This window comes from Meles meles, chromosome 10 (genome assembly GCF_922984935.1).
Source record: "Meles meles chromosome 10, mMelMel3.1 paternal haplotype, whole genome shotgun sequence".
NCBI lineage: Eukaryota > Metazoa > Chordata > Mammalia > Carnivora > Mustelidae > Meles > Meles meles.
Window position 1 is genome coordinate 21,400,377 of NC_060075.1, and position 18,760 is coordinate 21,419,136.

The 18,760-nt window shown below is 36.9% G+C and overlaps 1 protein-coding gene across 3 annotated transcripts in view; it reads right to left on the minus strand.

Annotated features, from left to right (window-relative positions):
• Window positions 1-18,760, minus strand: part of MKLN1 (muskelin 1) — a 345,476-nt gene that overhangs the window by 22,749 nt on the left and 303,967 nt on the right. For all 3 annotated transcript variants that reach the window (XM_046020023.1, XM_046020022.1, XM_046020024.1), the window contains 3 exons: window positions 14,431-14,545; window positions 12,812-12,951; window positions 6,008-6,110 (listed from right to left, as the gene is read on the minus strand). In XM_046020023.1, coding sequence (XP_045875979.1) covers window positions 6,008-6,110; window positions 12,812-12,951; window positions 14,431-14,545 — 358 coding nt within the window. The remainder of the gene's footprint in view (window positions 1-6,007; window positions 6,111-12,811; window positions 12,952-14,430; window positions 14,546-18,760) is intronic.

Genomic DNA, 18,760 nt, shown 5'->3' on the forward strand with positions numbered 1-18,760 from the left:
GTGCATTAATCTTTTTATATATTGCTGGATTCAATTAGCTAAAGTTTTATTAAGAATTTTGCATCTTTATTCACAAGAAGTCTATAATCTTCTCTGCTTGTATGTTTTTGTTGGGTTTTTAATATCAGAGTCAACCTGCTTCATAACAGAATTGAGAAAGTGTTCTTCCTCTGGTTTCTCAGAATCTATGAAGAGTTGCTATTTTTACTTCCTTAAATGTTGACTGAAATTACTGAGAAAACCATTTAGAACTATAGTTTTCTTTGTGACAAAGTTTTCTTTTCTTTTCTTTTTTTAAAGATTTTATTTATTTGGGGTGCATGGGTGGCTCAGTGGGTTAAAGCCCCTGCCTTCAGCTCAGGTCATGATCCCAGGGTCCTGGGATCGAGCCCCGCATCGGGCTCTCTGCTCAGCAGGGAGCCTGCTTCCCACCCCCCTCTCTCCACCTACTTGTGATCTCTGTCTGTCAAATAAATAAATAAAATCTTAAAAAAAAATTTTATTTATTTGACAGAGAGTTTTCAATTATAAATTCAATCTATGTCTATAACTGATATGGAGTTCCTTAAGATTTTCTGATTCTTCCTGTGTCTGTTCTGTTGTGTCTTCTAAGGAATTGGTCCATTTCATCAAGTTGCTGAATTTGTTGACAGCTGTTCATAATAGCTCATTCCCTTTTTATGTATATAGGGTCCATAATGATGCTGACTATTCTCACTATTTTTTTTCTTTGTAAGTCTTGCTATTTTATTCACCTTTTCAAAGAACCAACTTCTCACTTTTTAAATGTTTTTCTATTGCCTCCTATTTCACTAATTTCCTATCTTCTACTTGAGGGTTAATTTGTTCCTCTTTTCTGACTTTAAAAAAAAAATACTGCATTTATTTATCTGAAGCAGAGAGAGAATGAGATAGAGTACAAGAGGGGGATGGTCAGAGGGAGAAGTAGATACCCCGCTGAATGGGGAGCCCAATGTGGGACTTGATCCTGGGACTCCAGGATCATGACCTGACCTGACTTCAGCAGTTGCTTAACCAACTGAGCCACCCAGATGCCTCTTCTTTTCTGACCTCTAAGGTGAAAGATAAACCCATTGGTTCTACATAAAAAAGATAGGCCGAAAACTATTATTTTAATGATCTTATTAAGCAGAACTGTTATGTACTGGCCTAGGATTTTAATAGGCACCAAGTGACATTACACAATCTGAATACAGTCAGATATGAATAACCAACTATCACCTCAACGTGTAAATGCTGGCTGTTCCAAGGCACCTCAAACTGGAGATATCCAACATTATACTCCTGATCCCAATCAGGAGCCCTGGGTCTACCCAGAGGCTTCTCTTTTCAGTTGATATTAACTCAATCTACTAACGCTAGTAACTCTGGAGTCATTTCTTTCAAACCCTACATCTAACTCATCATAAAATTCCGTTGGTTTTACTTTTTTAAGTTTTAATTTAAATTCCAGTTAGTTAACATACAGTATAATATTTGTTTCAGATGTACAATATAGTTAATTCCGCACTCCCATACACCACCCAGTGCTCATCCCAAGTGCATTCCTTCATTCCCATCACCTATTTAACCCCCTCCCCCCACCTCCTGGTAACCATCAGTTTGTTCTCTATAGTTAAGTCTGCTGGAGCACCTGCTGGCTCAGTTGGTAGAGTGTGTGACTCTGGAGCTGGGGCTGCAGGTTTGAGACTCACGTTAGGTGAAGAAATGACTTTAAAAAGTTCGTTTCTTGGTTTGCCTCTTATTCTCCCCCCTTTGTTTTTTTATTTTTTTTATTTATTTTTTATTTTTTTAAAGATTTTATTTAGTTATTTGACAGAGAGAGATCACAAGTAGACAGAGAAGCAGGCAGAGAGAGATTTAGGGAAGCAGGCTCCCTGCTGAGCAGAAAGCCCGATGCGGGACTCGATCCCAGAACCCTGAGATCATTACCCGAGCCGAAGGCAGCGGCTTAACCCACTGAGCCACCCAGGTGCCCCTCCCCTTTGTTTTTTTAAAGATTTTATTTATTTATTTGACAGAGAGAGATCACAAGTAGGCAGAGAGACAGGCAGAGAGAGAGGGAAGCAGGCTCCCTGCTGAGCGGGGATGTGGGACTCGATCCCAGGACCCTGAGATCATGACCTGAGCCGAAGGCAGTGGCTTAACCCACTAAGCCACCCAGGTGCCCATTTTCCCCTCTTATTGCTCATTTGTTTTGTTTCTTAAATTCCACACACGCATGAAAACATATGGTATTTGTCTTTTTCTGACTTATTTCATTTAGCATAATGTTCTCTGGCTCCATCCATACTGGAGCAAATGACAAGACTTCATTCTTTTTTAGTAGCTGAGTAATATTCAATTGTGTGTGTGTGTGTACTGATGGATACTTGGACTATTTCCATAATTTGGCTATTGTAGGTAATGCTGCTATAAGCATCAAAGTGTATCTATCCCTTTGAATTAGTGTTTTTGGATTCTTTGGGTAAACATCTAGTAGTGCCATTGCTGGATTGTGTGGTAATTCTTTTTTTTTTTTTTTAAGATTTTATTTATTTATTTATTTGACAGACAGTGAACACAAGTAGGCAGAGAAGCAGGCAGAGAGAGAGAGAGGAAGAAGCAGGCTCCCTCTTGAGCAGAGAGCCCGATGCGGGGCTCGATCCCAGCACCCTGGGATCATGACCTGAGCCGAAGGCAGAGGCTTTAACCCACTGAGCCACCCAGGTGCCCCATGGATTGTAGGGTAGTTCTATTTTTAACTTTTTGAGGAACCTCCCTACTGTTTTCTGTAGTGGCTGCACCAGTTTGCATTCCCACTCTTGGTTCTACCTTTAATATATATTGAGAATATGGTCTACTTTGCCTCTATTTCGACTGCTGATATGCTGGTGTGCGCTACAATAATCCCTTGCTTCAATTGCTACCATCTCCCTTAGAGGTCTCTCTGACTCCATTCTTAACTCTCCTTTAGTCTGTTCTCAATACAGTAGTCAGAGTGATCTTAGATCTTAGTGATCTTAAGTCAGGTAAGACAGAAAGCAGATCACATCACTCCTCTGCACAATATGCTCTCCTGGCTCCTTATTCATTCAGAGTGAAGACCGAAGTTCTAACACTGACTTACGAAGTCATTCACAATCTGATCTCCCAATCCTTGCTCTTACCTCTCTGACCTCATCTGTGACTACTGCCATCATTCTTACCTCTACTCCAGCCACAGTGGCCTCTCTGCTGGTCTCCTACACAAAGCCAGGATGCTCCCACCCTCGGGTCTTTGTTCTAACCCTCCCTTTGCCAGGAATTATCTTCCCCAAATTATCTGCTTACATCATTTCCTCACACCCTTCAAGTCTCTGTGTACATCTCATTTCTAAATGAACCTATTAAGAGCATCCTATTTAATACTGCAACTCTCCAATTCTCACCCTTTCTAATTCTGATCTTTCTTTACCCTTTTTATCTCTTTAATTTGTCCTTAATACCTATCATTACTAATGTACTTTATAATTTGCTTATTTATGAAGTTTATCGTCTCTCACCACTAGTAGTTAAGTACCACCTAGGTAGGTATTTGGCTTGATTCACCAATATATTTCCTGTGCCTAGAAGAATGCCTGGCATACTGTAAGGACTCAACACACATCTGTGAAATGAATGACACCAGTACTTTGGAAGCTCAGCAGAAATGTAATTAATACAAAATGTGCAATACTGGCTCAAAACTTGTTTTTCTCATTCCTTCTCTATTATAGAATCTTCTCTGAAAACAGCAGAATTAATTTAGGGAACCTTCTCTCAGGCCTTTTCTAGAAAAAAAATCATTTTCATAAGTTTATCAGCAACTCACTGCCAATTTAGAATCCATGTTCTGGAGACTGGAGGAAAGCAAAGAATCATTATTTGGTATACAGCTGGTAGTCCACCATCATTTTTCCAAATAACAGGGATAATGATGATCATCAGCCTCCCAAAAAAGAGAAAAATCTAAAAACTACTTCTAGTTGCTGATACAAACACTTAACATAATAAAAAATTTCGTAAAAATATACAGAGAGAACAAAAACAAGCTTCCACAGGAAACAACAGTAAGGTCTTTTATGATAAGTGGAATGATATAAGGAAAGTGAAGCTCTATATACCTTACTACTGAGAAATACGCTAAGTATGTATCCTAGAACTGTCACCAAAGGATTTCTTTTCTCAAAACAAAATCCATTTACACATTTTTAAACAAAATAATATTCTTATGAAGCAGTAATCCTCAATGTCAGGAGTGTTTTCTGTTCCGTAAGAGCAGACAGGAGAATCTGAGGGCGAGGATACTGTCCTCAGAAAGTCTCTGAAGCAATTCCCACACTGACACACACACACAGCACCACTGTAACTAACTTCTGTTAGGGTTAAACAGCTCTTAACAGATAAAGCTTTTAAAAAGCTTTCCACTTTTAAAAAACTTAAGTCTGTGGCATACAAAATCACAATTTCAAACTACCGAGGAAAGGAGAAAAGGAGAAACCTGCTACCAAAATTTTAAAAATGGCTCCTTTGAACTTGAGATACCTCCCTGTCCCAGTTTTTCCCATTAGCTTAGCTTTAAGAACAAACTGTCTGTTTTCTTTGGCCTACTTGCAGTTCACACAGCTGAATTTATTTACTTTGCAATATTTTGTTTTGTTTTGGTTTTAAAAAATAAGAGAAAAATGAATGTTCCCGGGTGACAGCCATTTTAGATAGACTATGGAGAAAACACAAGGAAATCTATTTATAACTTTCAAATGCATGGTCATTAATAGACCCTTCACAATTATGTTTTAGTTATAAGCCGTAACAGCTGAAACCAAACATATTCTACTACTTGGCTGAACTCTGATAATTCCCCCATTTCAAATAGTATCATGAACTGACTGAAGACTCAAGCAGAGACAATTAACTGTCCCCCTTCAGGGAGGTTCTAGAGCGTGTTCTGATTCTTTCCTTACGGAAGGGTTTTAACTAATACTAACAAAGAGCAATCAGACTTATTTTCACAGTAGGCAACTATGAAAGAGAATCTCTTTGTTTTGGGGCCAAGGGCATGCAGGCTCTACTGCTTGAAAGTACAATGAACCTGGTACCTGAAAGTGATCTAACATTAAATCTGAAACCTGTGTCACTGCTGAACAAGAAAAAAGCACTGCTTGATGTTGCTACTGCAAAGCCAAAGCAAAGCAACTAAGAACAGGGAAAAAGATGGTATCATCAGCACCAGTTCTGTGAGTGGAAGAAAAAAATGGATTGCAGTTCCAGATGTTGCTAAATGAACTATGAACAAGGATGTCTGGCAAAAGTTACAAGTGACAGAATGAAAAAAAAAAAAAAGTGACAGAATGAATCTCAGCGGTGACTAGGAAGACCAACTGTAAGACGATGAAACACTGCAGGTGTGTTCACACACACTGCAGATAACCAGGTACGTCCTAAAACATGACATCTCCTCAAAACCCTTAGAAGTAATGATCTGGTACTCATTTCTCAAGGTTAGGGACACTTGATAAAAGAAGTCAGCAGACTATTTGAACTATCCTGCTACGACAATCATATAATATCAAGGTACCAGGGATTCGACTCTCACTAACCTCTCTTCACTTTCTTCTTACAAAAGAGGAGAGTTTTCTTTTTTCTCTTACAGGATTTTGGAGTATCAACAGAAAAGTTTATATTGAGCCATTATGCAATCTTTAAGTGAGAGAAGCATGGGACTATGGACGTAAAAATTTCTATTTCCTTCCCAACACACAAAACTAATGTCTAAGTCAAAACCTTAAACCTGAGAATCCTTTTCTTAATGGATCAAGGGCTTTAATAAGCCTACTCAATTTTTATTTCATCTGCTCTGTGCTACTTTAAAAATTATTAGTGTCATACTTTCCTCATCATCCTTTAAACATCTAGAAAAATCAGCAAGTTAGAAAGACTTTTTTTTTTTAAACTTTCACTTTCTGAAGTTTATTACCACCTTTACCTCTTTTGTCTCTTCCGGGTCTGAATGATCCACGGTTATATAAAGATCGTTTTGTAAATACTTCAAAGCACTAAGGGGATCCATTTGGGCCTTTTCTTCAAACCTAGAAAATGCAAACAAGAATAATAATTGTCTGGAGTTACGGGAAAACACAGAAATGTCATTCAGACCTGGAGTGGAATACTCTGTGCCTGAGGAGTCACATGGATATCTAACAAGAACCCGTGTCTGGGACTCCAGAAGGACGAACACTGCCATGGAGACGGTGTAGCTGCGGAGTCCCCAGGGATATACTGGTAATGCCAGCTGGGCACAGGCAGTCACGGTGCTAGGAACCGGGGAGGAGCACTTCCTATCCTCCTCTTAGAACTACAAGCTAAGAGTAAATCTACTATGAAACATAGTGAACATGTCAAATATTTTACATAACAAAACTGCAAAAGAGCCAAGTATGAAAACAAGTAGAGCTAAAATAAAAACACCTGGTTTGGTCTGTGCAATATACAATCCACCAGAGGTGCCTAACAGGGTACTCAGAAACAGAAATGAGTATAGTTTCTTTACCGGAGTATCACTAACAGTGACTGAAAATATATGTATTTTTAAATGTTTAAATATTTTTAATAATATTATTTCCTGTCTCAGTCAATAATAACAACTGCAGCAACCACTTATCAAGCATGTCTTGTGGCAGACACTGCATTGAGTATTTTACATATATTACTTCATTTATCCCCACTCTGATGACAGTAAGTTTTATCATCATTTTAAAAAAAACAACAGATGAGAAACTAAGGCTCAGGCAATGAACTTGGCTAAGATAAGAGCTAAAAAGTGGCACAAGTAGAATCAAATGCAGATCCATCTGATTCCAAAGCTGAAAAGGAAACAATGAGTTAGTTCCCTAACAGGAAAAAAGTCTGCTTGAGACTATTTATCTATTTAAATCTTTTGTTATGGTATAATTATATATGGATTTATTTGTAATAAGTTAGTATGCTTTTCAAAATATTGTACAGAGAGACAGTAAAGAGGACATTTAATTTCACTTGGGAAAGGAAAATAATGAGCCTCCCACAATGGTGTTCAGGCTGATGGCATCAATAATTTCCTGTTTTTAGAGCTAATATCAGAGATAGAGTACCTGTATTTTAAGCAGGGCAAAGACTAGCAAAACATTACAGCTCTATTGTATCAAATAGTACCGTGACTGTCAGCTAGCCTTCAAGCCCTCAGATGAGAAAGCTCCTTAGGCAGAGGTCATGTTACTCTACCATCTTGTCCAAAATGGGTTAGACCAGTTTGGGTACCTGAGACAAAAGCAATCCTCTCAAGCTTGATCAGCAGTTTATAAAGTAGCCTGGCGGAATTATTTCCAGTAGGGATACTCTTCCCAGGGAGCCCTCTCTAAGAAGATACTCTCTTAGAGAATCTGAATGTGAGATACACAAGGACATAAAAGGCACACAAAACACAGAAGTCAGTAAACAGACGACATGAGATAGTAGGTAGATTCCCTCCCTTCCTATCCCTCTTTTCTTTCCTTTCTTCCTATCTACCTACCTAGTTATTTACATAGCTATATGTACCTATCTATCTGTCGTTGGAAGCTATGAGGTTGAGGGAAAGCAGAATTACTACAGTAATCAGCAGAATAGGAGAAGCAGGTAAAAAGAAGCAGAAAGACAGGTAAAAAGAAGCAGAAAGACCGGTAAAAAGAAGCAGAAAGACAGAGGCTCAGTTACAAGGAAAACTACTACAGTGATTCCTTGCTAGTATAATTGTTCCAAAACCCTAAACAATTCTTCATTAGGCCTCACTATTCAAAGGTTGAGGCAATGTCTGGATAGTCTCATAATAACTATTCTTTTAGTGAGATATCCTAAGAATGTCTTCATCCTTTAGTCCCTGAAATAACTTAACAAAAACACCTACCATCCTTTTAAATCCAGTCAAGAGATCCATTTTCCTAGAAGGTTTGTTTTCTCTCTTTTTTTTTTCTAAGCTTTCTTTGGCCTGCAAAAACTCATCACTGCATTTATGTCTGTAGTCTAGAATTCTGTTTCAGCCAACAACTGTGTCCTGTACCTAAAATAATAGGAATTAATTCTAATAAAAAGTTTTTCTTTTGTCCCTTTCTACCCTAAATTGTTGGTAAGTCCATAAATTTGAATGTTATAGGGAAAAATAATAGTGGCACTTTATTTACTGTACTGTGTGGTACCATTAAGAACAAAGACTCATTTCTTGGCATATAGTATATTTTTCTCTCTACAAATTTATATTTTAACTAAATAGAATACGTAACTGTTTTCCATAAGAACAATAATGAAAATAAACAAGCCAGCCCAGCAGCATAGGGTAGGGTCCCACAGAATGAAATACCAGGTATCTAATTTAATGTGAAATTTAAATTAGAAAGGTAATTTTCATGCTCTATTCAACTGATATAAACCAACTTCTATCTATTCTGCCTGCAATGTAGAAATGCCCCTTAAACTCTTGAATTCATCTAAAGATTGGTAGGAAAAAAGGTCTGTGTCTTTTCAAATATCTAAAATGGGCCGGGGTACCTGGCTGGCTCAGTCAGTAGAGCATGTGACTCTTTGATCTTGGGGTTTTGAGTTTGAGGCCACACTAGGGGTAGAGATTACTTAAAAATAAAATCTTTAAAAATAAATAAAAATAAATAAAATAAATAAATAAAATGGGCCTTTTACTATCAGTTCAAATTGGTTGTAGACAAGAGTCTCAAGATGCTCTGACTGCTCCCCTCTCATACCCATATCCATCAAGAAATTCTGTTGGTGCAATCTTCAAAGTTTATCCAGAATCTCACTGGGCTTTCTTGATCTCTTTCATGGAGTATCTCTTCCTCTGTCTTCCCTCAAATGGTGGTGGTCATCAAATAATAACATCTCTCTGCTCTTCTCACTCTAACCAAGCTCCTTTTCTTTACTGGTGACTCACAAATGTAATAATAACTGACCCATGCTTTTCCTCCAAACGTTAACACGTGGTCTCTAAAACATGAAGTATATCAAACTGAACTCATCCTTCTAACACACGAACCTGTTGTTTCTGAAGAATTCCCCATGTGAGTGAAAACAACCACAACCTTAAATTTACTCAGTTATTTTGGGAAAAAAACCTAGAATGGTCTTTATTAAAAGAGAAAGCTGAGTGTGTTATTCCTCAATGTAAAAACTTTCAATGCTCTCCTTTTACTCAGAGTAAAGCCAGAGACCCTTCACCAACTGTCCCCTTCTTAGCTCTCTGACCTCATTTCCTACCACAATTACCTCACTTACTCTGCTTCTACCACACTGTTCTCCTCAATTGATTCCTCAAAGAATCCAGGCATATTTTTAACCTCAGAGCCTTGTCTATTACCTATCTGGAACACTTTTCCTCTCAAATTTCTCCATGATTCATTCCTCATATTCTTTTATTAAAAAAAAAAAAGATGTATGTATTAATTTCAGAGAGGAAGAGAGAGGGCAAGTGCAAGAGAAGTTGCGGGAAGGGCAGAGGGAGAGGGAGAATCTGAAGCTGACTCTGCACTGAGCATGGAGCCTGATGTGATTTCACGACCTTGACCTCACAACCCTGACATCATGACCTGAGTCCTGAAATCAAGAGTCGGTTACTTAACTGACTGAGCCAACGAGGTACCCCTCTTCCCTTGGGTTCTTTAGGTCACTACTCAGATGTCACCTTTGCAGTGAGGTCTATCCTAATATTCTTATTTAAAAATTACATACCCAGCTCCCTCACTTGCACAAAAATAGTTCTTAACCTCTTTTAGTTCTTTTTCATAGTACTTATTAACATATAAATTCCTTATTATGTTTACTGCTAGTCTTCCTTCAGAAGACAAAAACTCAGGGATAGGAATTTTTGCTTTTCTTCTTCTTTGACATATCCACAGAGCCTAGGATAATATTTAGTACCTACTTAGTAGGTGCTCAATAAATATTTTTTAAATGAATGAAGTTTCATTGATGTTTATAAAAACCCACAGGCAGTTGCTCTGGCCATTTTACACATGAGCACAGTGATCTCCAGAAAGATTAAGTTACAAGGCTTGAAGATCAATCCAAGGGTCAGGTCTGATACTTCTTCCAATATAAGACATTAGCTCTAAGAACTAAAGTCAAAAAGTAATCACAATTAGAAAAGAAGAATACTGTGTTCCATATTTTTATTCTCTTACTATTTACTATTTATACTATTACTACTCTAATTGAAAATACTCTATATAAATGGATAGGGTCTTTATTCTTAAATTCTCCTTTCAGGGCTTTTCTGGTTTCAGTTCTGAGATGAGCTAGCCTATACTTCTTTTCCCATGGTAGAAAATTTCAAAAGCTATTTCTTTGCCCCATCATACACACTTGTTGCCTCTCAGCTTTGGTCACTGTTTTATGAACCATTCTCACCCCCACAAAATTTGCTAGAGTCTTTCATCATATATTTAAAGATTTAAATGATTTGTTACTATTGTCTTTTATTCTTTATCCACTGACATTCCTTACTTTATGCCTTTTACCAGCACAAGCCACTAACAATGTTTGTATTTAAAACTTAAAACATGCCATAGTATATATTTCAGATTCTCACAAACCATCATTTCACCTGCCCATTGATATATTTTCAAAAGAGAAGAACTGTCAAAGATAAAAAAATTAATAATAATACTTCTCAGAATGGCATGGTTATAAGAAAATGAATAATCCTACTTACTTCTGGAAGGAATGAAAGTCAACTTTCTGTAGGGCAAACGATAATTCACCAATTCTACCAATATCCTACAGAATTCTGATAGGGGTACATACGGAAGCATATAATAATATCACATTACTATTAATTTATAATAGAAAATATGCTGGAAATAATCTATATATTTTACAAAAGTAAACGGGTTAAGTAAATTACACATAAAATAGAACACTATGCAGTCATTAAAATTATAATTTGTATTTGTATTTGTTAACATGGTAATAAGATGTTTGCAATATATCATTCATTGAAAGAAATAAGATTCAAAGCTTCTTTTTAAAAGCTTTTAAAAATCTTCTTTAAAGATTCATTTATGATCCCAATTTTTCAGTTAAACAAAAATATATGTGTGCACATATAAAGGATATATACCAATACAGGAAGCTGTTACTTCTCAACGACAGGATGATGAATGAGTCAATTATTTTGCAGGCTGAGAGGACTTATTTTTTTTTTTTATTAACCACACATTACTTTTTAAAATTAAAAGCCAGAGGAAAGTGTTTATAAGTGAATTCAAATTCTTACATATAGCGCTAAAAAATCTCCTCTAATCTCCAACGGGCTTTTGGTCAGGAAATTTTTCAAAAGAGCTCAATTTAATATCCAACTACCAGTTGCTGTATCTGAAGTAGAAAAAGAATGGTATAATTTCCCCAAATTTGTTTCATCCTTTGAAAAACTAACTCTAACATTAAGTAAAATACTAAGGAATAAAATTTTATCAGTGTAAACCTTAGTTGAAGCTTAAATCTTATTAATAAAACAGAATATATCTCTTGTCATCCAGTCAACAAGAGGATTCAGACCCTTTCTCCTGAATAGGGAGATAAGAAATACACTAATTAGTCACAGTAATGCCAAAGTAACAGAAATAACTAGCTTCTGTTATTAACTTATCTCTCAAGCACAACTTGTGAAAGCAGAGATAGGATCAGTAAGTAAACAGGGTATGATAAAGGAAAACAGTTTAATAATTTATGCCACACAGAGATTTTTAAATATTTGTATTCTATATAAAATATAATACATAAATATATACGAGACATATAAACATGTATGTATAAACACACAGACATCCACGAGTGCATGTGTAGTGGTGATGGCGGTGGTGAAGTGACGAACGCTGGTGTCAAAATACTCAGGACCATATATATCCTGGCTGTGTCGCTAATGGCTGAGTGACTCTAGGTGAATTATGTAACCCATTTAAAAATACCTCATTTCTTCTTTTACGAAATAGTGATAAGAACAGCACTTACTCAATTGCCTTATTGTAGAAATAATATGCAAGATCTAGCACAAAAATTGCAAAATAAATGGTAACTATTATCATCATTAAAGGCTAACCTTCTCCTTTCAAACTATAAATTTTTCTTAACACCAAAAATTACCAATAACTGAAAGGACAGATATGCTTTCCTACATTTTTCAGTAGCTCATCACCTGCTAGAGTTCAAAAGCAAACATGATCCAGGAAATATATATGAAAATGTCTGATTACATGATTTTGCAACTAAATGGCAAAGGTAATGATATAAAACCAAAATCATATTTGAAGTTGTATTCTGAAACACCAGATTAGAAAGATATTTAGTCAACTATATCATCTCATTCACTGTTAAGAAAGTTATCAACAGGCTAGGCATATGGCAATAATATAGAACTGATGTGCTTTGTACTGAGTAGGGCTTGTTACTGGAAGACAGGCTCATCTCCTTCATATACATTTCTTCCATTTAACAGTCACAAAATTTTCTTGTTCTATATCTAGAAAATTTTAGCATCAGTGTGTGTCTTCACTTTGTAGCTTCCTTTGAAACAGGAAAGCAGAAATAAAGAAAGTAACAGGGCATTTACAAGAGTCACGATCTTCATAGTATTTACACCGTTTTAGTAAATTTCCAAAGGCAAAGCCCTATCTCTGAAGTCGATGTAACACCAACAGCTAATAACATTAAATAAAAATTTTCAGTGAAGTATTTTTATACCTGTATAAGGTAAAAAGGTATATTTTTATACCTGTGTTTTCTTATCAGGTACTTGCAGTGCCTCAGTAAGTAATCTTTTGAAGGCCTACATAACTTCAGTGACCAGAAATCATCTAATCTCATCTTTGGGGAGCAAGATTTTCCTGGATTCCCACCAAATAAATAATGAACCTAAAATAAATAAAACAAGCCACATTTTAAGATGCACGCATACTGAGGAAACCGCACAAGTCAAAGTAAAATTTCTTCATTTTGATAGGAATGTGTAACAGTAATAATTAAAACATTATTGCATTTCTACCAAAGGCTTCTTTTGATGTTTCTCACTTCCATTTTACTTTATAGTACTGTGGCTACTTCCTTAAGCTGTATTTTAGATTAAAATGAGTTGTATTATCATAATGATACTGACAATGTAAGACATAAAACAAAAGCAATGATAGTAAGAAGCTAATCCACGATACAGAGTTTACTTTTTTTTTTTTAAGATTTTATTTATTTATTTGATAGAGATTGTAACTAGTCAGAGAGGCAGGCAGGGAGAGAGAGGAGGAAGCAGGCTCCCTGCTAAGCAGAGAGCCCGATGTGGGGCTCGATCCCAGGACCCTGGGATCATGACCTGAGCTGAAGGCAGAGGCTTTAACCCACTGAGCCACCCAGGTGCCCCGATACAGAGTTTACTTTAGGGAAACAAACAATGGGGATTATTAAGTAAACCAAGTGTTGGTCATAATAACAAACAAGATCTTTAATAAAACTCTGACACACATGTTGAATCATTGAAGGTCAACAGTAACTAGAAACTTTTTAAATTTTGCATCTTAATTCTGCCTTAGGCTTACTGCCAAATATTAAGTGGTACATATAATCTGTGGCGTAACTTTTAAAATATTATATAATACCCCAAAAAAGAAAAGAAAAAGGAATGCAATAATGATTTCATTGGTTTAATTTTAGTGATATTCTGCACTTAAACTGTTTCAAAAACATGTATGTTCAAGACCGTTAAACAATGGTGATATATTTATCCTATAGACCAAAACTCATTTACCATTTAATCTGGGAGACTCTAAAAGAAATGGCTTTTATTCAGTTCTATGGTATTGTTTACCTAAAGGTCTTAAATGATATGGAATTTAAATGATCACCTACGGCCCACACAGAAATACAAGCTTTGTCAATAAGTTATTATATAATCTGAGCCCAATCACTAACCTGTATGAAAAGTTTAAAGGAGACATAGTTTAAAGAAACCACCTGAACATTTAGCAACACTAAAACTTGAGAATGCAGGACTGTTTTTGTGAGGCCAAGACACATCACTCATAGATAGGAAAAAAAAAGATAAAAGACTTCTTACACAATAGGAAAAGCTAAAATCAGAAGTTACATACACTTTTTCCTATCACGAGACAAGGTATCCTAGTGATAAAAACTGTACATTTTTTAGTTGGATACTGATATTATAGAAACAATAGGTCATGCTACATAGGGAGAAATAATATTCAATGTCTGCTACATATTCTATGAATGTCTGCTATATCACAACTTTTTATTCAAATGTACTTAAAAATATGCAGAAACATGTATTTTGGGATTCTATCAGATTATAGGTCTTGGAAAGTTTACAAATTGATGTAGTGATGGTACCTTGTGTAACTCATCATATACAAGCTGATGGGCAAATCTTGGACATGGTTCTTCCTCCTGAAGACTTTTACTTGGATTATCCTTTGCAGCTTGATCATTCTTATAGACGCAAGACCTGCAAGACATGGCTTTTTAAGGCATTCTACCCTAAAAAATTAGCAGCATACATAATGTTAATACAACTTTAGCAAGCCAATTAATTGCACGTCTATTTCCAACAAAAATTTTAAAAATTTGTTCATATTAAATCTTAAAAGTCCTGGTCAAGCTCACACAATAGTATGAATTTGTTAAGAATGAAGTTTGTTTTTTTTTTAATTTTTTTTTTTTTAATTCTATTCATTTATTTGAGAGAGAGAGTGAACACAAGCAGGGGAGTGGCAGGCAGAGGGAGGAGTAGGCTTCCCACTGAGCAAGGAGCCCAAAGTGGCACTCGATCCCAAGACCCTGGGACAATGACCTCAGTGGAAAGCAGACACCCAACCAACTGAGCCACCCAGGTGTCCCTAGAACGAAGTTCTTACATTCTTTTAATGTCCATACCAAACCTCACTTAAGAAGCTATTTCATATTATGAAACACAACAGCACATAAGAAAGCTCAAACCAAAGTCTAAAAGACAAGATAATCCCATCTATTTATTCACAATAAAAAAACTCACAGATTTCTTTCAGTTTTACTGCTTAAAATAGATGTCCTACTTAGGAAATAATAAATTCCTTAGTTGCTGCATGGAGGCAGTTCTCTCTGAAGCGCCTATTTTGTAAAATATCCACTTATGCAGTAATCACAGAAATGTCAGGGCTGGATTTCTGGGACATTGTTTTCCAAAGCAAAATGTGCAGCACTCGTTCTGTGAGATGCTGTGTGACAAAAAGGTCCTGGTTTGAAAACACTAAATAATGCCTGCCACCCTGCTCTACTGAAATCAGTTCATTTATCAAAACTAAGTCCACCTGGAGGGGAAGGGAAGGAAAAACAAAGTTAAGATGAAAACAGAGAGGGAAGCAAACCATAAGAGTCTCTTATATAGAGAACAAACTGAGCCTTACTGGAGGGGAGGTGGGTGGGGGGGATGAGCTAAATGGGTGTGGGTTGGGGGGGATGAGCTAAATGGGTGATGGGCATTAGGAGGGCATTTGTTAGGATGAGCACTAGGTATTATATGAAAGCGATGAATCACTAAATTCTACTCCTGAAGCCAATACTACACATCTGTTAACTAATTTGAATTTAAATTAAACAAAACAAAACCAAGGCCACCTGGGAACATTAAAAAAAACATTGTTCTCAATTTTACACTCTGACTTGGTGGCAAAATCTAGACTCAATACAATTCTCTTGACTTCCAGATCAGGAATCATCTATTAACTGAAAAAATCAGAGGTAAAATCCATTCACAGAACATCACTATATACATAGGCACCAATATTGACTTCTTTTCCCAACACAGGCATGATTCTCAGATGTTATGGGTTCAGTTCCAGACCACCGCACTAAAGCAAATACTGTAATTAAGTCAGTCAAAGGAATCGTTTCCCAGTGCATACAAAAGTTATGTTTATACAATAGTCTATTAAGTATACAACAGCATTATGTTCAAAAAAATGCATATACCTTAATTAAAAAATACTTTATTGCTAAAAAATGCTAACAAACCTGAGTTTTCAGCAAGTCACAGTCTTTTTGGTGGTGGAGGAGCTTGCCTCAGTGTTGATGGCTATTCACTCATCAGAGTGGTCGTTGCTGAAGGCTTGGGGGAGCTGTGGCAATTTCTTAAAATAAAACAGCTGACCATTGAACAACATGGGTTTGAACTACAGGGATCCACTATAATGCAGATTTTTTTACAGTATGGAATGGTAAATGTATTTTTATTTTCTCTTTCCTCATGATTTTCTTAACATTCTTTCCTCTATCTTACCTTATTGTAAGATTACAGTACATAATACATATAACATACAAAATACGCATTATTCCACTGTTTATGTTATTCACAAGGCTTCTGATCAATAGTAGGCCATTGGAAGTTGGGTTTTTAGGAAGTCAAGTTATGCATGGATTTCCAACTGTGTGGTAATTGGCACCTCTGAGTCCTGTGTTGTTCAAAGGTCAAGTGTAATGAAATTGGCTGCATCAACTGACTTCCTTCCATAAACTACTTCTCTCTAGCATAGGATGCTATTTGACAACATTTTACCTCCGAGTAAACTTCTTTCAAAATTGGAGTAGATCCTCTCAAACCCTGCCACTGCTTTATTCATTTTTAAAAATTCTTTCAGTGTTCCAAAATTCATTGTTTATGCACCACACCCAGTGCTCCATGCAATACACGCCTTCCATAATAACCACCAGGCTCACCCAACCCCCACCTCCCTCCCCTCTAAAACCCTCAGTTTGTTTCTCAGAGTCCACAGTCTCTCATGGTTTGTCTCCCCCTCCGATTTCCCCCAACTCACTTCTCCTCTCCATCTCTCAATGTCTTCTGTGTTATTCCTAATGCTCCACAAGTAAGTGAAACCATAAGATAACTGACTCTCTCTGCTGGACTTATTTCACTCGGCATAATCTCTTCCAGTCCCGGCTGCCACTGCTTTATTAACTAAGTTTATGCAATATACTAAATCCTTTGTTGTCATTTCTACAATCTTCAGAGTCTCCACCAGGAGTAGGTTTCATCTCAAGAAACCATTTTATCATGAGAGACTGCAGCAATGCACTCATGACTTTAAGCTCCACTTCTAACTCTGATTCTTTTGCTCTTCCCATCACATCTGCAGTTACTTCCTCCACTGAAGTCTTGAAGCTCTTAAAGTCATTGATGAGGGCTGGAATCAGCTTCTTCCAAATTCCTGTTCATGCTGGTATTTTTTACGTCTTCCCATAAATCTGGATGCTCTTCATGCCATCTAGAATGGTGAATCCTTTCCAGAAGATTTTCATTTCTCTTTGCCCAGATCCATCAGAGGAATTCATAATCTATGTCAGCCATAATCTTATGAAATGTATTTCTTAAATAAGAAGACTTCAAAGTTGAAACGACTCATTGATCCATAGGCTACAGAATGAATGCTTTGTTACCAGGCATGAAAACAACATTAATCCCATTCTACATCTCCATTAGAGCTCTTTTTCTTTTTTTTTTTTTTAATATTTTATTTATTTGACAGAGAGAAATCACAACTAGGCAGAGAGGCAGGCAGAGAGAGAGGAGGAAGCAGGCTCCCCGCGGAGCAGAGAGCCCGATGCGGGGCTCGATCCCAGGACCCTGGGATCATGACCTGAGCCGAAGGCAGAGGCTTTAACCCACTGAGTCACCCAGGCGCCCTTCCATTAGAGCTCCTGAAAAACCAGGTGCATCCTCAATGGGCAGTAATATTTTGAATATAAATCTCTTTTTTTAAGCAGTGGGTCTCAACAGTGGGCTTAAAATATTCAGTAAACCATACTATAAACGGATGTGCTGTCTTCTAGGCTTTGTTGTTCCATTTACAGAGCCAGGCACAGTAGATTTATCATAATTTTTAAGGGTCCTAGGATTTTCAAAATGATAACTGAGCACTGTCTTCAACTTAAAGTTACCAACTGCATTAGCCCCTAACAAGATTGTTAGCCTGTACCTTGAAGCCAGGCACTGACTTCTCTCTAGCTATGAAAGTCCTCGATGGCATCCTATTCCAATAGAAAGCTATTTCATCTACAATGAAAATCTGATGTTTATTGTAGTCACCTTCATTAATAATCATAGTTAGATCTAATGTAACTTGTAGCTTCTACATCAGCACTTAGACGTTATCAAGATAGCTTCTTTCTTTAAACCTTAGGAACCAACCTCTGCTAGCTTCAAACTTTCCTTTTGCAGCTTCCTCACCTCTCTCAACCTTCACAGAATAGAAGAGTTAGGGCCTTGCTCCGGAGCAGGCTTTGGCTTAAGGAAATGTTGTGCCTGGTTTGATCTATCCAAAACACTGAAACTTTCTTCATATCAGTGATAAGGATATTTTGCTTTAACATCCATGTGTTCACTGAAACAGCACTTTTAATTTCCCTCAAGAACTTTTCCTTTGCATTCACAACTTGGCACAAAAGGACTAGCTTTCTCCCTTCACTTGAACACTTAGAGGCCTTTGTAGGGTTATTACCTGGCCTAATTTCAATATGGTTATGTCTCAGGGAATAAGGAGGTCTAGGGAGAGGGAGAGAGATGAGGGGACAGCTGGCTGGTAGAACAGTCAGAACGCATATAATATTTATAAATTAAGCTCACCATGTCATATGGGCCCAGTTCATGGTGCTCCAAAACAATTACAACAATAACATCAAAGATCAC